The sequence below is a fragment of the Pithys albifrons genome, chromosome 8, assembly GCF_047495875.1.
Source record: "Pithys albifrons albifrons isolate INPA30051 chromosome 8, PitAlb_v1, whole genome shotgun sequence".
Classification (NCBI taxonomy): Eukaryota; Metazoa; Chordata; class Aves; order Passeriformes; family Thamnophilidae; genus Pithys; species Pithys albifrons.
In genome coordinates this window covers 27,965,052-27,979,835 of record NC_092465.1, presented here as the reverse complement: position 1 = coordinate 27,979,835, position 14,784 = coordinate 27,965,052, and the positions used below count along the sequence as shown (strand labels likewise).

The 14,784-nt window shown below is 46.5% G+C and overlaps 1 protein-coding gene and 1 long non-coding RNA gene across 2 annotated transcripts in view; one reads left to right on the top strand and one right to left on the bottom strand.

The window, feature by feature from the left end:
• Positions 1-11,685, bottom strand: part of LOC139675014 (uncharacterized) — a 97,187-nt gene extending 85,502 nt beyond the window's left edge. Inside the window, exon 1 of the long non-coding RNA XR_011698404.1 lies at positions 11,598-11,685. This is a non-coding gene — a long non-coding RNA (uncharacterized lncRNA). The remainder of the gene's footprint in view (positions 1-11,597) is intronic.
• Positions 995-5,213, top strand: FZD7 (frizzled class receptor 7). The gene has a single exon (XM_071562272.1). The coding sequence runs from the start codon at positions 1,586-1,588 to the stop codon at positions 3,305-3,307; it is 1,722 nt and encodes a 573-aa protein (XP_071418373.1). The 5' UTR covers positions 995-1,585; the 3' UTR covers positions 3,308-5,213.
• Positions 11,686-14,784: the final 3,099 nt, after the last annotated feature.

The following is a 14,784-nucleotide window of genomic DNA, read 5'->3' as shown; positions in this document are numbered from 1 at the left end:
GGCCTTGTTGCAGGGCTTTTGTTGAGCACCTCTGTTCGGTGCTGCCGAGGATGCGCTCTGCCTGCACATTGGCTGGATGGACCCTGCTCCCCGAGTGTTGGTGGTGCACCTCAAAACACAGCTATGCTGAAAAGCTCACATTTCTGTCCTTAGCAAATGTCTAGCTCTAGATCTGCTCAGCATCACCTGGCCAGCTGGTAACAGCCCCCTCCTGACCTGCGCCATTCTCTCTCTTGCAGGCAGGCTGAATGCTTTCAGAGGAGCTCCTGGTTTTATACAGTTTTTTCGAGTCTCTTAAGGACTTGTAGCAGGGCAGATGAGGATTTAAAATCTTTCCTCTCCGCTTAGGTAATACTGGACGTTTCAAAAAAAGCTGCCTTCCCCCAGCCAGGGCTTAGATCTGCATGAATAAAGCGTTTATTCTGCCAGCAAAAAGCAACGGTCATGCTGCGATAACAAATCAAACCCCCCCCCACGCTGGGGGAGACGGTGGCTCACACACGAACATCCCAACTACGCAACAAGCTCACTCTGCAAATGTACTCCGATGCTGGGTTGGGGTTTGGGTTTTTGGTTTTTTTTCTTTTTGGGGGGGGGCGGTGGGATGGGGAGTTTTTTTAGTTCCCTTTTTTTTTCTTTTTCTTCTTTTTTAATAACTGGGCACGGGCAGCTGTTCACATTTTCAAAGCCTGCTCAGAAAGCAGCCAGTTAATTTTAGTTTCATCGGGCCACCCTGAGCGAGCTGCCTTTGCTCCCCCCCGCGCCGCCTTCCCGGCTGTGCCCCGCAGCGCAGGGGGTGGGGGCCGCAGGCGGATCCTCCCGGCCCAGCGGGGATGGGAAGAAAAGTTGTTCCCAACTTTTTTCCCCCTGGCGCGGGCTCCTCCCCGTGCCCTGCCGTGCCCGCCCCCCGCGCGTGATTGGGGGCGGGCGGGGCGGCCCCGCCCCCGGCGCGGTTTGTGAATGGGGCCGGCGGCGGGGGCGGGCCCGGCAGTGCTGCCCCTTTTTTGTGTGCCGGGAGCCGCGGAGCGGGCGGTGTCGGCGGGGCCGCGGGCGGAGCGAGGCGGGAGGCGCACGGCTGCTGCCCCGGACGCACAGCCCACAGCGGCGTCCGCCGGGAGCGGAGCCCAGCCGAGCCGCGGGGAGGATCGCGCGGTAATTGGATTTTAAAAGTTATTTAAGCCCGGAGTAAAATACACGGCTCAGCCGGGCGCGGTAATAATCCGGTTAGCCGTAACCTAAATCCCCGGCGCCGGGGCCGCGCAGCCGGGCAGGGAGCAGCGCCACCGCCGCGGGACCTTACGCGGGGCTGGCCGGAGCCGCCGCGGGGCTTCGGCGCGCCTCCCGCCTCGCTGCCGCCGCCTTCTCCGGGAGAGCAGCTCCGGAAACTTTCGCCGAGGGAAGCGCCGCCGCCGAGCCGGATCCGACGAAGAAAGTCGCGGAGGTCCGGCGCGGAGCCGCGTTCCTGCCGCCGCGCTCCTGCCCCGCCGGAGGGGCCCCGCCGCCGCCCTCTGCGCGCTGATGCCCCTGGGCCGTCGCGCCGGCCGGCTCTGAAGGACTTCCCGAGGCTTCCCCGGCCGCGGCGGCGATGCGGGCTGCAGGAGGATGCGGCGGAGCGGCTGCCGCCGGCTGCCCCGTGCTGGGGCTGGCCGCTCTGCTGGCCGTCCTCCTGGCCACCCCTGCGGGCGCGGCGTCGCAGCAGTACCACGGCGAGAAGGGCATCTCTGTGCCGGACCACGGTTTCTGCCAGCCCATCTCCATCCCGCTCTGCACGGATATCGCCTACAACCAGACCATCCTGCCCAACCTGCTGGGCCACACCAACCAGGAGGACGCGGGGCTGGAGGTGCACCAGTTCTACCCGCTGGTCAAGGTGCAGTGCTCGCCCGAGCTCAAGTTCTTCCTCTGCTCCATGTACGCGCCGGTGTGCACCGTGCTGGAGCAGGCCATCCCGCCCTGCCGCTCCCTTTGCGAGCGCGCCCGCCAGGGCTGCGAGGCCCTCATGAACAAGTTCGGCTTCCAGTGGCCGGAGCGGCTCCGCTGCGAGAACTTCCCTGTCCACGGTGCGGGTGAGATCTGCGTGGGGCAGAACACGTCAGATGCCCCACCAGGGCCTGGCGGCGCGGCGGGCCGGGGGGCCACTGCCCATCCCACAGCTGGCTACCTCCCTGACTTTCTCACTCCACCACAGCCGCCCTCTGGCTTCTCCTTTTCCTGCCCCCGGCAGCTCAAAGTGCCCTCTTACTTGGGCTACCGGTTCCTGGGGGAGCGGGACTGCGGGGCCCCCTGTGAACCAGCCCGGCCCAACGGGCTCATGTACTTCAAGGAGGCGGAGGTGCGATTTGCCCGGCTGTGGGTGGGTGTGTGGTCTGTGCTCTGCTGCGCCTCCACCCTCTTCACCGTGCTCACCTACCTGGTAGACATGCGCCGCTTCAGCTACCCGGAGCGGCCCATCATCTTCCTCTCGGGCTGCTACTTCATGGTGGCAGTGGCCTACGCAGCAGGGTTCCTGCTGGAGGAGCGGGTGGTGTGTCTGGAGCGCTTCTCTGAGGATGGGTACCGCACTGTGGCCCAAGGCACCAAGAAAGAAGGCTGCACCATCCTCTTCATGATCCTCTACTTCTTTGGCATGGCCAGCTCCATCTGGTGGGTCATCCTGTCCCTCACCTGGTTCCTGGCTGCTGGCATGAAGTGGGGCCACGAGGCCATTGAGGCCAACTCCCAGTATTTCCACCTGGCTGCCTGGGCTGTGCCCGCTGTCAAAACCATCACCATCTTGGCCATGGGGCAGGTGGATGGGGATGTACTCAGTGGGGTGTGTTACGTAGGTATCTACAGCGTGGACTCACTGAGGGGCTTCGTGCTGGCACCCCTGTTTGTGTACCTCTTCATTGGCACTTCCTTCTTGCTGGCTGGCTTCGTGTCCTTGTTCCGCATCCGCACCATCATGAAGCATGATGGCACCAAGACAGAGAAACTGGAGAAGCTGATGGTGCGCATTGGTGTCTTCAGTGTCCTCTACACAGTGCCTGCCACCATTGTCCTGGCATGTTATTTTTATGAGCAGGCCTTCCGTGCCACCTGGGAGAAGACGTGGCTTCTTCAGACCTGCAAAACATATGCCGTGCCCTGTCCCAGCCACTTTGCCCCTATGAGCCCAGACTTCACTGTCTTCATGATTAAGTACCTCATGACCATGATTGTTGGGATCACAACTGGCTTCTGGATTTGGTCTGGCAAAACCCTTCAGTCCTGGCGACGCTTCTACCACAGACTCAGCACCGGCAGCAAAGGCGAGACAGCAGTATGAGACCCCCCTGTCCCCTCTGGCGCACACACACTCACGCTTGCACACATGCAGAGGAGACAGATCCTCGCAGAAGAGTAGGGCAATGGCTCCCTGAAGAGGGAGGAAGGAAGGCTATTCCAAACTTTTTCTTCCTAATAGAAGGTTTGAAAAAAAAAATCATCACATATAGGATCAGTCAAATTATGTTCAGTGGTGCTTATGCCCAACTTAGTGGAAAAGGACAGAAAAAGAGGACGCTGGTGGGATGGGAGAGTCCTTCACCCAGAAGTCGTTCCCCTACTTCTCTCTTGCTACCCCTGTCCAGGAAAAAAAACTCCAACCCAACTAAAACCATCCTGCCTTGTTTTGGACAAGAGGGAGTGGAAGCCAGGTCTGTTGAGCTACCGCCCAATGCTCCCTGAATGAATAGCCGGGGCCAAACTGCAGCGCGGGCAGGGTAACTCCCGAGCTTGAGCTCCCTGCCTGCTCCTTCAGCTCGGCGGAGCCACCACGTGAGTACTGCACAGCCGGCTACAGCCCGATCGTGTGCTGGGGACATGCCTCCGTTCTGTGAGCTCACAAGGTCCTTTTTACCTCAGTGATACCTGTAATTGTTTTAAAGTAAAAATTTGGCCCTCCATCTGTTGTTCTTGCTGCTGTGGGGAAAGAGGGGGTTGCTATTCCACACCCTGAAAAGAAATGACTTGTTGCTTTTCAGCAGAAGGCTTTTCCCCCTTGCCTTTGTTCTAGGAGACAAAGGGGGAAACAAAAGTGTTTTCTGTGTAGAAAGGCATAAGCATGGGATCGGTTTTTATGGGCAAACTGACAAAAAGAAGTCGTTGAGGTTCACCCTTGGATGTGAGGAGCTCGCAGAAATAAACATTCCTTTTATGAAAAAAGAAGGCAGGATGTTTTCCTACCATTCAATATGGGTCGCTTTTCTAAGCTGAAGGAAACGCAAGATTTAGAGGGCAAGAAGAGCTTAACCGAGAGCACCTGCCAAAACAAGAGCCGTTAAAATATATAACGTAAAGATAGGATTTTTTTCTTTCCTTCCCATAAACCTGCTTTCTCTCCTGCTTTGCAGCGAGCTCACTGCAGACAAAGTCAATGCACAGCTGGATTCTGGGGACACGAGGAATCCTTTTGGCTCACGATGGACCTTTTGCCTGCTCCTCAGGTTCCCTGAGCTGCATGGCAATGACTTGTGGTGCAGGAGGGGGCTGTGGTTGGGGTTTAAAAGCAAGCAGTACTGCAAGTGAGGAGCCTTCTCATTTCGGCTAAAATACAGCTGGTTAAGTTTCCAGTGATCATGTCTTGGAAGGAAAAACATTCAAAAATTAATCATCAAATGCATCGTTTTCTTTTTCAAATGTGACAGATTTTTCTATTCTGAAAATTTTTATGTTGACTTGTTCATATTTTATTTTTTGCATACTACTTTACGTTTATATTCACTGAAGGGTTGTTTTTATAGGTATATGTGTGTGTGTATGTTCTTGTCTAAGGACAAAATAGGAAATTCTGGATTTTAGCAAGTCTCCACCCTATAGCTGCTCTTCATGTTTTTTGTGGGGAAAAGTGTCCGGAATGAAATTTTAAAAAGAAAAATCTGTTCAGGGTGAGGGGGGCCAGACTGCTGCCTGAGGGTGTACCAGCAGTCAGGGCATGAGGAATGGGCCCATAAGCCAAATCCTTCAGTAGATCTGATTTCAAACTTGCAGGGCTTGGGGTTTTGTCTTTTGTAATGTGCACGTGGAAGAAAAAAAACCAAGTGTGTAAGACAAGTGCAGTATGTATATTTTGTAAATCTCATTTTTTGTAAGAAAATATGTATTTATGTTTTTACTTGATTTTTTGAAGGTCTGTATGAGGCCCTGCTTCACCCCATGTACAGATCACTAAATAAATAATTTTTAATACAAGGGCTATAGTGAAGTTCTTTCAGTCTTTGAACACTTGGCATGTTTTAGAATGGGGAAAAGCTCTGAGTGGTGTCTTCTTGCTCACTTTCTTATAGGAGATGCAAGAGACTTTTAGGTGAATGCATTTACCAGAAACTCAGCTGTGACTTCAAACTGGCCATTCTGATTACCAGGCCCTCACAACAGAAGAGTACATTTTGAGACAGGGTTTCAAATGTCTGCCCTCACTTAAGGTACTTGCATCCTAGCCAAGTTTTCTTCCAGGCTTTGCCTCTTGCTGAGGACAAACTGATAATCGAGTTTCCTTATCTAGAAATTAAGGATAATGCTCTCTTCCCATTCCAAAGGAACTTTGAGAACTAGAGGGTGCTACAAGTGCTATAAATTAAATCCTCACTCTAAACAGTGGAGTTTTCTAGGGAAACACTAAGGACTAGGCCCTTTTCAATGGCTTTCAAAGAGCAATATCTTGACCTGGTTTTTTTTTCCCCATAGCACCTTTGCTATCTGCTCTTTTGTTCAGGTGAATTTTACGTAAATCTTAATAGGTAGCCTGAAGCCTACATTCTTTCTTATCACAGTAATTTGAAAGCTAATACTTTCAATGGAATGGTCTATTTTATTTAATTTTTTAACTGAAATGAATGTTTGTATCTCAAGCTGTGTTGCTACAATCATGGAAAGTGCCCCAACAACCAGAACTGGACACCTATGGAATGATGATAGTTTACAGCTTTTCTCTCATGATGACCTCAACCTCCTTAGATTCATCACCCTTCTATACTAAAATTTAAGTTACAGAAGAGATCTAGGATGCCTTAGCTAGATACCATCATGGTAGCTGTGATTGCACGGCAGTATTGTTTCCTTTACTAAGCATAGTGTGTAATAGGTCCAGTTTGAGGGCACTGTTTTATTTGGACACTGCTCTCAAATTTAACCTTTTACATTTGAGCCACCGATTTAAAAGTTCTGTTAAGAGCTCATCCCAGTCACTCTACCTCTCTAGAAAAGCCACATCTTTTATTTGAAAACATCTCTCGCTACTGCCCAGAATCACCCACTTGTCAAGTTTCCTTTTTGAAAAGACCTTTGCATTCCTGCCTGAGAGGCTGCTTCAAACTGCTCTGTGACATGAGCTTGCCGATCGTTGCTGAGGGGGATTTCATTCCACTCGCTTGGGAAACCTGAACCTTTCTATAAACATTTCCTCCCATTAATTCATCAGTGCTGGCCAGAGCGGTAGAACAGCTTGCACTCCGGAGGCTGGGAGCGATGGGAGCAGTGGGGTGACTGACACCCCTGTGCTGTGGAGCCACAGCTGCGGTGATAAACATGCAATTAATCCTCAATATATCATGGGCAGCTCAGCCCCATTCATGCAGGCAGCCTGGCTCCCTCCTCTTCACTCACCACCCAGCCCTGCTTGCTGGATGAGAAACTGCATTTACTGCGTGAGCACTACTTTTTTGTCCATATGTGGAAAAACTCATATAGCCTTTTTTTTTTCTTTTTAAATTCTATCTGAAAGCAAATGTCTCTGCACCAGAAACCACTAAAGCTGAATGCTTTTATTTCAGTATTTCCTATTAGGTACTTCTGGATTTAAAGTAATTTTTGCAAAACTATTCAAATTGCATGATTTAAGATGATTTATAAAATTTGAAATTGTAGGTGAAATTTGATGCTGGTGTAAAGTAGAAGCAACTCCTCACTTTTAAGCAGATGTGACTCACATCAAGACTGAATTTGCTCACAGTGGAAACAATTTGGAGAATTTCAAGTAGTGATAGTGTCTGGCCTTCTAGAATAAAAATCTCTATCACTGTTATGATAACAAAGCAGTGGTTACTTTCATAATGGAGTGCAAATCAAATGTCTTTGTGAAGCTGTCTGAAAAAAGTAGGAAAAATAAACTTTTACTAACTTTTGATAATCACTGCAAAACTTTTTTCTTTGACTAATGTTTAAGACCACTTTCAGTTACAATTTTTTAAATTTAAGAAAAGTTTCCTACCCTTTACCTTTGACTCTTGTCTATGCAGCATTTCTGGTTCACAACATCTTAGAAAGCAAGAGTTATCATAGATCAATATCCCTGCAAGTTTACAACAAGTACTACATTTTCATGAAAACTATCTAAACACTGGTTCTTAAGTTTCAGAGACATTTGTGTCACTTTCTAAAATAAAGTATTACTGTTTCAGGCAAGTTAAACAGGAGGGTTTAACAGTTCTAGAGTTCACAAATAGCAGCAGTAACTGAATGTTTGTCTTCAGGAAAAAATGCTTTTATAATATGTCAGTGTTTGTTTGGGTTTATTTTTGGTGGAATACCCACACCAGCAATTGAATGTTTTTGTCTTAGTATTTCACCCACAACCAATAGCTTTGCATGCAAGTAAAAACCACACATCTCTGTTCACCAACTGGCAATAGCAATCATTGCTTATAATTTCACATGGGTTTAGAAACAAAATTACTGTCCTGTATCTTAAATAGTATTTTTTTTCTCCATCTCATTGGCGTTTCCTTCCAGACCTTACAGGTACTTCATATATACCCTGTTCTTCGTATTTGCCTTCCACTCCTTTTATTTTTTAAAACCATGAATCCAGCTGAAAGAAATTTAGTCTCTTGCTTGCACAGGAAAAGATGGCTCTGAATTTTCAACACTATAACTGTTCATCGAGATAGATTACTGCCAAGCCTGCTCTGTGTAAACCAGGATAATTGTTTCATGCCAACATGACCATGTGGTTTTGGCAGCTACAAAGCTGCACAGGATAATATAGGATTGGGGGAATAAATACAGTTATGGCAAGTTCCCAAATGCCCCTCTTAGAACTGACATATTTTTACTAAAATGATGCCCAAACTGTAAAACTAAACCATGTACACTGGGGTTTAATGCTGTTCAGAGAACCAGTTTGTGTTGCAGTCAGAGGATGGAGCGGGTTTTGACAGTGTTTAAACCCAAGGTCCAAGGTTGCCTGGTGCAGGTGGATGGGCACTACTTGTCTCAAAACCAGATCAGTGGAAGTAAGACATGGACAGCACTTTCCACTAATTCAGGTAAAGACAGGGCAAGCACAGTATTACCACAGCTGCAGTGAAATGGGATTTGATTGAATGATGCCCAGTGAGAACAGACAGGCCCAAAGGGGGTCATGAGCACATACTCACTTGCTCCTCTCCACACAGCCAGTCTAACCACGAAACTACGGGACTGGGATAAATTAGAATATGGATAAAAAGCAGGAATAAGCAGGGCCTAGAGCATGTTTTTAAATAATCGTAAATTGGCGGAGATCACAAATCCATATTAGTCAAGAAATCCTGCTAGCAACAACCTGTTCATTTTGACTGCCCCAGCTGCATCACAGCTTAGGTTGGTAATAACCCTTCACTTAAGCATGTTGCACTTACAAATACAGATGGAAAATCAGTGTCTGCTGCCTAGAGGAGTAATCTATATGAGTAGGCTTTGGCTGCACAGGTTGTGGAAATTACCTTCGTCATGTGGTCACCAGGGTAGCCATAACATTACTATTAAGTTATGGTTAGATTATGGTTTGGGATCCTACCATAATAATCCCAAAAGACAGCATGAGAACTAGAGAGAAAAAAAAGAATAGAGGCAGCCCAGTTCTCCCCTGCCTCCAGCTTTACAGGAGGTATTGGCAATTCTAGTATTGTTCTCAAACCAATCTGCAGGAAGGCAATGTCATTCTCAGGGCAGGCAAGGGGAAAGATGATTCCCATCATGCTGTCCTTTTCCTCAGGTTAACATACTGAGGGACTTGAAAAAGCTTGTGGTGAAAGGAGAATTCTGCCAGAAGTTGTGGAAGAAAAATATGTTATTTGGCCCAGACAGACACAAAAGTGTGTTCTAGCAAGTAGGCACTAATCTAGAATTTGGAAGACAAGTGCTTGATTACCTACACTGTCACAGATGGTGGACAGATCACATACAGCCAGACTTTCTGCAGTATTCAGGCAGCTAAAGATAGAGGCAGGTTACATGGAAAGCACTTTTCATAAGCATTTAAATTCCCAGGTGTGCATCTTGGTAGTTGACTAGAATATCTTGTCTCTGTGTCTAATTTCTTGTCTATAAAATTGGAACAGTGACACTTCCATATATTATAGGGATGTTGTGAGAACGAATACTCTCAAAATCAAAAGAAATTAAATACAATTATAATAGGCTTTGTATAAATACCTCTGTCATGTCTTTGTCCCACTTGATTTGCAAGTAGATTCTCTTTTAGAGAATGCCAAATTAAGACCACCAGCTGGAATGTATTATTTGTATGTTTTCCAATATCTTATCTAAAACTAGTCAGGTTGAATATGTGCTTTCACAGGAGTATCACTCTGGCCAGGACTCAAATACAACGTGTGAGAGGGTATAAAAAGGCAAGCTAGGTAAACAGAAGATTACACTGAACTGGGCATGCACAAAAACCAACAGCCGTTGACTACATTCAAACTAATGTGACTTGTGATATACTGGTGCATAGGCATAGCAGAGATAAGGATTTGAGCCCATCTGTGCTGGTACTATGCTGTGCTTGAGTCTTGTAGTACTCCTCAAGCTCTCATTTCCTGTATGCTATAAACACAGTTATTATCAGCAGGCTCCATGACAGCTCTGCTGTCCCTCTTTAACGCAGTCCCATTCACTTCAGCTTGTTGCAAGTGGAATCTAAATCACAGCAGTCGGCCTAAAGCAGAGTTGTCCGAGGTTTCATCCAAGCCCTTAGCAGCGAGAACTCACCTCCCCTGCCATGTTTTCACTTCATCTCTTAGTTCCTCAGCATTTTCTTTCTGATGCCATGACCTCCAACAACATTTTTGTCTTCACTAAAGATGGCCAAGTAGAAGGATTACTTGGCTGTTTGGACATTTTCCTGCCTCAAGAACAGGGAACAGCATGAGACTACTATACTTCTTTCATCAGTGAAATGCAGAGCCACCTAAGCTGATTGGGGTGAAGGTTTGTGTGCTGCCCTGATGCCAGCCTTTCCTGTGGCAGACTTCTGCACCCATCCACCTTCATCACCCATCAGGTTTTGGTAAAGTAAACTGATAAACCAAAAAGGATTCCTAAATGCATCAAAGCATACTCTAATTTATAATTCCCCTTCCCCAGCAAGCAAAAACATAACTTTATGAATTTTTATGGAAGACAGACAAAGGGAGCTACTTCCAAAAATATTTGTCTAAAGCACAAATCAGATCAGTTGCCTGACACGGGTTCCTTCCAGAAATTTTCCTTGTGGGGTGTGTGTATATGTGTGTGCATGTATAGTGTGAGTGCAAGGCAGTGCAACAACTAGAATTTACAACTGTAGGTAAATCTCTCATCAAAAGCCCAGTGAGGAGAGAAAATCAAAAGGCCCTTGCCAAATGCAGCTGTCTGCTAATTAAATACTGGTGTTAATTGCAAGAGTGTGGCTGATCCTTGTTCCCTGTTTGTTGTGGTGCCCACATGAGCCCTGGATTGCTTAGAACTTTTGCATTCTCACAAAAAATGAAACTGTGAAAGGAATGAAAGGCTGTGATATGTATATATATCTATAGGGCTATTTTTAAAGGAAAAAAAAAAGATTTTTCTTCTGTGTGCTAGTTCAAAGCCAGCTTTGATTATCTAAAGCAAGTCAGTCTTTAGAAAGGGTAAAAAATAAATGTAAAGATGGAATCTTTTTTTATTTAATCCACCATGAAAAGGATATTTCTTATTTGGAATGGTCTTGCCTCTCGATTTCTTAATTTTGTATTTTAATTACCGGCAAAATGCAAAAGTCTCAGGCAGCATTTCCTGCCCTTACTTTACGAGATGTGCAAAGCAGCATTCCATTAGGGCCAACAGCCAGTAAAAGGGATGTCATTTGACACCCTCACACAGCTATGCATACCAGGCTGGAACCAAGCGGGATTATGTGAGTGCATAGAAAGCCCTTCTAGAGAGAGGATTTACTCATACTGTTTTTCTTTACACATTCTGCTCTCTGAAGATAATAAATCAGCTATTGGATTTGCAGAAACAACTCTCCTGACGGCTAAAGAATTCAGGCACAGAGCAGAGAAAGGCAGAGCTCTGGCCTCTCCGAAGCAGCTCACAGAGACCGCGGCAAGAGAGCGAACCGCACCCAAGCGCAAAGGGGCCGAACAGCGCCTGTGCCTGAACCACGCTGCTCTTCCCAGAAGAGGCAGGAGGTGGGCTGGGTTTCCAGAGCTCAGACCAAAACTCACATCAGCTTTCTGCTTTTATGGTAGGCTAAACCAAAGTCCTGCATCTGAATGTTGTAACATTTAAAAGACTGTGCTTTAAGGTTATTCTGAGGTACAAACTGTCGTTTCTGGTAAGAAAGCCCTTACCTGCAAAGATGAATTATCCAGTGGGTAGTTTTGCAGGCATTGTATCATTGCCCATAGTGATCTCAGTTTCTGTCTCTGAGATTCATTTTGCCATTTGGACTAACAGAGTCACCATTAACAAAGTTAATACTTTAACTCTAAGGCAGTTAAATGTCTCAAGGCAGTTAAATGCCTCCCTGACATCCTGGGAAATGCCGGGTGCTGTAGGTTCTAGTCCTGAGGACTTCACTGGCACCGTCCAAGCTTGCTCGGCCGTGGCAGATGAACCTCAGGACTTAAACGGTGGGGCCAGTTCTGCGCACGCTGAGCCTCACCTAAAATCCACTGTGCAGGCTGGAAGGGCACGCCCACGTGGGGACAGCCCTTCCCAAATCTTCGTTCGCGGAGCCGAGACACACACACACACACACACACACACACACACACTCCTCAAGTAGACTCTACAGCACTGAATTCTGAATCAAATCTGAATCAAAACCCCTCAACATGGGAACTGAAAACAAACGTTACTCAGAAAACAATTTCAAGAAATTCAGCTACTTTGCTATCAATTTTCATTAAAGCTAGAGGTGTTAACAAAGTAGCCTTTGGTCAGGATTTCACCACCACCCTCAGACAATACATTACTTGAACACAGACGTGAAAGATATAACAAGTTATATACATGAAAACAAGCCTGTGAAGGACTGTCATGAGAACCATTATTTTCATAAACTCCACCTTTCAGCATCAGCTCCCTGACTGCATCTTATTTGGCTGATAAAGCTCTCCATAGCAATACCAGTCTATTTTATTTATCCTTCCATCTAATTCTGCACAGACAATGACAGTTTTATTAGTAAATGAGAAGCAGTGTGTGTCAGCAGACAGGGCACTGGACTAGAAGTCAGGAGACAGTTATACTTTTCCCAGACTTGCCCATAGTCTGCAAATTCTTCCAATCATCCTTACCTCCATATTTTTTCTGCCCTTCTCTAAATAGGATCATGCTATTTGAGACAAAAAAAAATGTCTCTATTGTCCCCACATATGTGTTGGTACTGTTCCCATCTTGTTGGAGCCCTCATCTTGATGGGGGCCTCTTAAGATTCAGCACAATGCAAGAGGTTCCAATTAAAAATAATTGATCATTAAGAGGCAGAGAATGGTAAAGAGTGAGATGGTACTTTACTTTCTGTGGGGAAATAGTCAAACACTAGTGGCAAAGTAGAGACATATGTGATGACACCGAATCTTCCCAAAGAAATGAAAGTGGGAAGTGTCACTCATCACCTTTTGGGCTTTTGTGCAACATGCTTAAGGAATGTTCCCTTCTCTGAAGAGTCCCTGGGGACTCTTCAGATGATGGGATTTACTGTCACATGCCCTCTTCTGCCTGTCTTTTTTTCATTGTTGTACAAAGTGTTGCCATGTGGGGTCTGTGTGATAGCACATACTGCAAAACATCTCCAGCTGAGCAGAATCCGTGCTGGCCAGTCAGATTTTTAGTTGGCTGACTATTCCCTAGAAATGAAAACCAGACACTGAGGAAACTATCTTGTTCATAAAAGGAAAATATTTATCTGCAATGAAAAAAAACCCAAACCAAACCAAAATAATTGCCTGGGTATTTCATTAAAATATCACTAGCAAAGTGATTAAATAATTTAACAGCAGAGTGTGGAAGAAGTGCACTACTTCCCCATGCACCTCCCAAATATGGATTTGAATTAAGCAAAACAATTTTCCAGTTAACTCTGGACTGCTTCAATTGAAGAAGAAAACAAAAGGCAAAATGCCTGAGTGTTTTGTTTAAATGCTTCTTAAATGAAGCAACTCCAAATCTGAAATGCACTCAAAAAGAATGAAAAACATTCTGCAACCTTTTAAGGTTCAGTTGGAATTTAGGAGCAGACTAAGGCATGGGCCAAGGCTATGATGGTCAGGTGAAGACAGGTAGCTTGGCTTTCAAACCACAGGGAGTTTAGGAAAGACACAGGAGTCAGTGTTACCTACAGCTTGCCCCATATCACTGAAAAAGTCTAACCCAGTGAAAACCTGCACCATGTAGATCTGGTAATAAGGGACACAAGGCAACAAAAGGAATATTTTTCTTATTGAGATTAGAAATGGCGTATAGGGAAAAGTGTTTGTGGAGAGCAGAGAAAGAGGAGAGCAATAAAAACAGGTGAGACTGAGACACAAGAGGCATGTGAACACAGCTACAGTTACATGTACATTTGCTTTTCTTGTGTTTAGGGCTAACCAGAAAGAAAATAACTCCAGAGTGAAGCCATGCTTCTGTGCCTGCTCAGCCCAGTGCTGGTGTTAACTAGCCCTGCCTGCTAGTTAATGCAAGGGGCTGCCTTGTGGACTGGGCTGACTGGCAGACACCCATCCCAGAGTCCATGCAAGGTGAATATGTGACTGCCTGCCTCAGTCCAGCCTGGTGTTGCTCTGGAATTCCTCACAGTGCCTTTTTAACAGAACATTCATAGCAAAGTCCTGCTTCTGTCACCCGTTAAGTGTGGTGAAGTGCCCAGGCCTTAAGGGGCACTTAGTCATACACAGCACCAGTAGCATCTTCAGGGCCACCTAATTACTGATTTGTAAACTGCTGCAATGAACATGAATGTTCAACAAATGACATTCCTCCCACAAAATTTCAAAAGTATGAAGTTTGCTGAGAAAGAAATTCATGAAGGTTGCCAGGAGCATGTAGTGCCTTTCTAGAATGTTGGTCCTAGCTATTCCCTTGGAAATCAGTCAATAAAGAGTTAAGGTATGAGCAAACACAACCTTAACTGTGCTGTTGGAGCGATGCCCCAATATGGCCATAACACAGAGAGCCTGTGCTATCTCAAAGTCAGAGTGCAAACATTTGGGGAATAGGGCACATGACCACAGAATGGAGTCTGAAGCTTTCTTTTTCTGCAAGGAAAAAATGGACTGTATGGAAGCCACAGGGCCTGGGGACATGGGGAGTGCCAACACCAACCTTACAAGAGAGACAGCTGGTCTCTTCCTCAGGACCAGCACCCACTCACTTTACAAACCTTGTCCTCACAGACCACCATGGAGGACTCACTGCACCCTCCAGTGCTGAGCCCACAGACCATCCCACTGGCACATTTGTACACTTCTGGTAATTCCCCTGGGGAGGAAGAGCTCTAGGCACTGTTACTACCATGATTTGCAAAGTCAACAC